At 68.1% G+C, this 3,936-nt stretch overlaps 2 protein-coding genes across 2 annotated transcripts in view; one reads left to right on the top strand and one right to left on the bottom strand.

Annotated features, from left to right (window-relative positions):
• Nucleotides 1-35, top strand: part of TMEM175 (transmembrane protein 175) — a 20,021-nt gene extending 19,986 nt beyond the window's left edge. The window contains exon 12 of the mRNA XM_010834304.1: nt 3-35. Within this exon, the coding sequence (XP_010832606.1) occupies nt 3-35 (33 nt within the window). The remainder of the gene's footprint in view (nt 1-2) is intronic.
• A 309-nt stretch (nt 36-344) lies between these two features.
• DGKQ (diacylglycerol kinase, theta 110kDa) overlaps nt 345-3,936 on the bottom strand; it is a 21,016-nt gene continuing 17,424 nt past the window's right edge. Inside the window, exons 14-21 of the mRNA XM_010834318.1 lie at nt 3,545-3,696; nt 3,281-3,429; nt 3,025-3,203; nt 2,728-2,828; nt 2,484-2,630; nt 2,239-2,350; nt 1,799-1,951; nt 345-1,577 (exon numbers count right to left, since the gene is read on the bottom strand). Of these exons, the coding sequence (XP_010832620.1) occupies nt 1,476-1,577; nt 1,799-1,951; nt 2,239-2,350; nt 2,484-2,630; nt 2,728-2,828; nt 3,025-3,203; nt 3,281-3,429; nt 3,545-3,696 (1,095 nt within the window). The 3' untranslated portion in view covers nt 345-1,475. The remainder of the gene's footprint in view (nt 1,578-1,798; nt 1,952-2,238; nt 2,351-2,483; nt 2,631-2,727; nt 2,829-3,024; nt 3,204-3,280; nt 3,430-3,544; nt 3,697-3,936) is intronic.

Raw genomic sequence — 3,936 nt, forward strand, 5'->3', positions numbered from 1 at the left:
AGGCCCAGTCCCCACTGCTCCCTGCCCCCTGCTAGCGCCGCCCCACCCCGCCCCGCCTCGAGGGCCTCGTGAAGATTCATGTTCTGCCTCAGACCCTCGGATTACTTCCACTTTGCAGAGAAGAGTCTCACGGCAGCTTCACTGTGTTGCTTGTGCCTGTTGTCTGCTCGAGCCAGCAGAGATGAGCCCCAGAGGGCTGGCAGGAGGCGGGGGCCCTGGGGCAGCGGGCCCAGGCCCTCCCAGGACTCAGTCCACACCCCAGTGCAAAGGCCCCAGCAGGCTGCCAGAGCACCCCCACGACTCGCCCCGGGCACAGCGACGCAGGAGACGGACAGCAGCAGGGCTGGATGCCCAGACTCTATTTGTCCAAAATATAAATTACAGTCACCTTCAAGGGGTAGATTACACACGAACGGGTGCAGAGCTCACACAGACTCAGACTCGTTTACACGCAGAGCACTCGTCCACCCGAACGACAGTGACAGTTCCCATCAGTCGGTGCGGCTGCAAAGCAAAAGCTGATTCCACCCCCGGACGCAGGCCTGAGGGACGCACGCCGGGCACTGGAGGCCCGCAGCCCTCGTGGTGCCCGTGTCCGGGTAGCTTTGGCACGAGCTTGGCGGGTATAGGGCTGGGCGGGGCCGTGTCTGAGGTCGAGGCCAGTGTCAGGGCAAGGCTGCCACCCAGGGTGAAGGCCTGGCAGAGCCAGTGCCAAGGCAGAGGGACCGAACAGTCAGAAGAGGGGCCTCCAGACCCTCCTTCACAGCCTCGGGGTCCCCAGGCAGCTGGGCCAGGCTCCTCCAGGGCCGAGACAGGGCTCGGAGCCGCTGAACTCTGGGGCTCTGAGTGACCCGCCTGGCAGCCCATCTGCGTCCCCTGTCTCCATGTGGAGAAGCACAGAGATGAGTCTGCTCGGTGGACACAAAACCCGCGTGCTGACTGCTAACACGTGGGGGGCGAGGCGCTTTCCCCAGCCGATTAAAACTCTCCCGCCGCACACTCGCCTCACTTCCTCAGGGGTCCCAGCCAGGCCAGCTCCTGTTGCCTCCCGGGCACCACACACCTCCTGGGGGCCTGGCCCACCCAGCTTCCTCAGGGCCTGCCTCTCCCAGCCCAGTCATGCCAGGGTCCCTGCAGAACTCCAGACTGGGCCAGCCAGACACCACGTGGCCAGGGAAGCCAGTGGCTGGGGTGTCCCGTGACTGCGCTGGGCACCCCCAAGGCCCAGAGAGCCAGCTGCCCTGCAGGGGTGTCTCGGGTCACTGCTGAGGTCTGGTGCTGCCCAGCTCAGGGGCCCAGAGGTGGCAGAGGGGCCCCAGGGGGTGCGTGTCCTCCAAGACAGCGACTTGGGCCCCAGGGAGCCCCGCACCACCCACCCAGCAGTCTCCACGTGGCATGGGGAAGAGACAGGAAGGCCAGAGGCTAGGGCTGTGGGCACATCTGTCCGCCGCTGACCACTGCTCCAGGACACACCTCTACTTGGGGTCCCCCTCAGGGGCCGGCGCCCCATCTGCTCGTGCATCCTTGGCGGGCCCCGCCTTCCTGGGCTTCTGCTTCGCCTTCCTGAGCATGTGGACCTGTCCCAGGGCACACAGGGGCTGTCACAACCCAGGCCACCTGGCCACAGGTCCCAGAGCTGCCACCACCGTCTCAGCCAGTTTCACAGAAGGGGACAGAGTGGTGGCTAAGGGCTGGCCGCCTTATCCGGCCCCGTGACCTCTCAGGGTCAGAGAAGAACCAGCCTTGGGCTGGCCTCCCCCCCAGCCACAAGCCCTGTTCCCAACCCACCCTGATGTACCTTAGGGCCCGCAGCTGAGATGATCAGGTGCCCGGGAGCCTGGACCCAGGGTTCACCATCCACCTGCACGGGCGTGGCCTTGAGGAGAGTGACGCGGAAGTAGGACCCCTGGGCAATGCGGATGCCCGAGCGCAGGCCGCTCTGGACCTGGCCCTGGTGGAGGGGGACCAGGCTCAGCGGGCCGCAGGCGGCACCGAGGGCCTGGTCTCCAGCCCCCACGCTCCCCGTGTGCACCTCCCGGGCCCGGTCTCCCGGTCCCTACGCTCCCAGGGTGCACACCCCGGGCCACTGTCTCCACGCCCCCATGCTCCCCGTGTACACACCCCGGGACCCTGTCTCCAGTCCCCACGCTCCCTGTGTGCACACCCCAGGCCCCGGTCTCCCGGTCCCCACGCTCCCTGTGTGCACACCCCGGGACCCGGTCTCAACCCCACACTCACCATGTGCACAACGCCCGTCACCCCCACCACCTCCAGCAGCCCGTCGTCCATGCGCGGCTTCTCGAACCTCGAGTCGCTGTCGGAACCCCACAGGTCGGCCCCTGAGCCCCAGCTGCACGAGAGGGAGGGGCACAGAGGTCAGAGGGAGGCTGGACAGGAGGGCGGGGGCCAGAGCCTGGGAGCCCTGTGTGTGGGGGGCATGCAGGTCAGGAGGTTGGGCAGGAGGGCAGGGGCCGCGTGGGCACCTGGGGATGTTGATGAAGATGAGCCCCTCGATGCTGGGCAGCTCCACCTCCCGCTGCTCCACCTGGAGCCGCAGGGCCCTGTGCAGGCTGCGGGAGTGGCTGATCTTCTGCAGCCCGACCCGCACATACACGCCCTTGTTGTGGAACCTGGCAGGGGACTCAGCGTCACAAGGGGCCCCAGCCCCCGGTCATAGCTGCTGAGCCCCCAGGAAGTTCGGGCAGCCCGCGCTGCCCTTGCACTAACCTGCTTGTGAACTTGCCGGGCTCCTCCTCCCGCGCCTGGTGGAAGTCCAGGCTCAGCTCTGCGTCGATGCCGATCCCACAGTAGTTACTCATCTGCACGATCTGAGGCCAGGACGTGTCTCCCTTGGCCCCTGTCGACCCCCAGGGGCTCCCAGCTTCCCGCAAGTCCAGCACCCATGACCCTGCTCTCAGCTGCCCATCCTGGGAACCGCACTCGCAGCGACACTGGGGCGTGGCCCGGATGAGGACAGACTGCCTCCCACAGGGCACCGCGCCCTCGCCCGGGGCATGCCGGTACCTTGGGGGGCTCTGCGTCTGCCTCGCTGTCCTCCCCACAGGCAGACTCGTGAGCGTCCAGCAGGATGGTCCAGCGGTCCACGAGCACAGCATCCGCCTCGTCCACTGACAGCAGCACGGAGAACGGGTCCTCCCCGCTGTAGCCCGCGCCCCAGCGCAGGACCCGGCCCAGGTCGTTCCCTGGGAACCACAGGACAGGCTGCCTCCACACCGGCCCCGCGCGCCGGGCCCCCCCCCCGGCAGGCCGGCGACCCCACCTGTGCCCAGGGGCAGGATGGCTACAGCAGGCTCCGGGCAGGCCAGGTGGTGCCGCAGGTCCTCCAGGGCGGCGAGTACCCAGCCCACAGTGCCATCCCCGCCGCACACCAGCACCCGGAAGCAGGGCACTCGGGAGAACACGTGGAACCTGGCGGCAGGGAGACAGGGCATGTCCGCCACCACCACAGACCAGTGGGGCTCGGCCACCCCGGGGCAGGGGGGTGCCCACGAGGGTCCTGCCCCGCGCCTCCAGGTGTGCTCACCCAGGCAGCGGCCCCCCGTTGGTCAGCTCAAAGACCTGGTGGGGGTTGAGCAGCTTCCGGAAACTGCAGAGCAGGTCGCGGCCCTTGAGTCCTCCACTCCTGGGGTTCACAAACACGAGCAGGGGGCGGCAGTCTGGGGCCAGCTTCGTGTGCTGACAGATGCGGGCTGTGTCAGGGGCTGCGGGACGGCCCCTGGGGGAAGCCGGGCCTCCCCCAACCCACAGCCCACCCCCCACGCCTGTCTGGGGCCAGCCTTCCTTGGGAGGGAGGCCATGCGGCCACCCCCGGCAGTAGAGAGAACACCCACAGACCACTGGCCAACGGGCAGGGAAGGTGCCTGGAGCCCTGAACCGATGGCCATGGCGCCCCCTGCCATGATGTGTCTTCAGGCC

Source organism: Bison bison, unplaced genomic scaffold (assembly GCF_000754665.1).
Source record: "Bison bison bison isolate TAMUID 2011002044 unplaced genomic scaffold, Bison_UMD1.0 scf7180017845407, whole genome shotgun sequence".
NCBI lineage: Eukaryota > Metazoa > Chordata > Mammalia > Artiodactyla > Bovidae > Bison > Bison bison.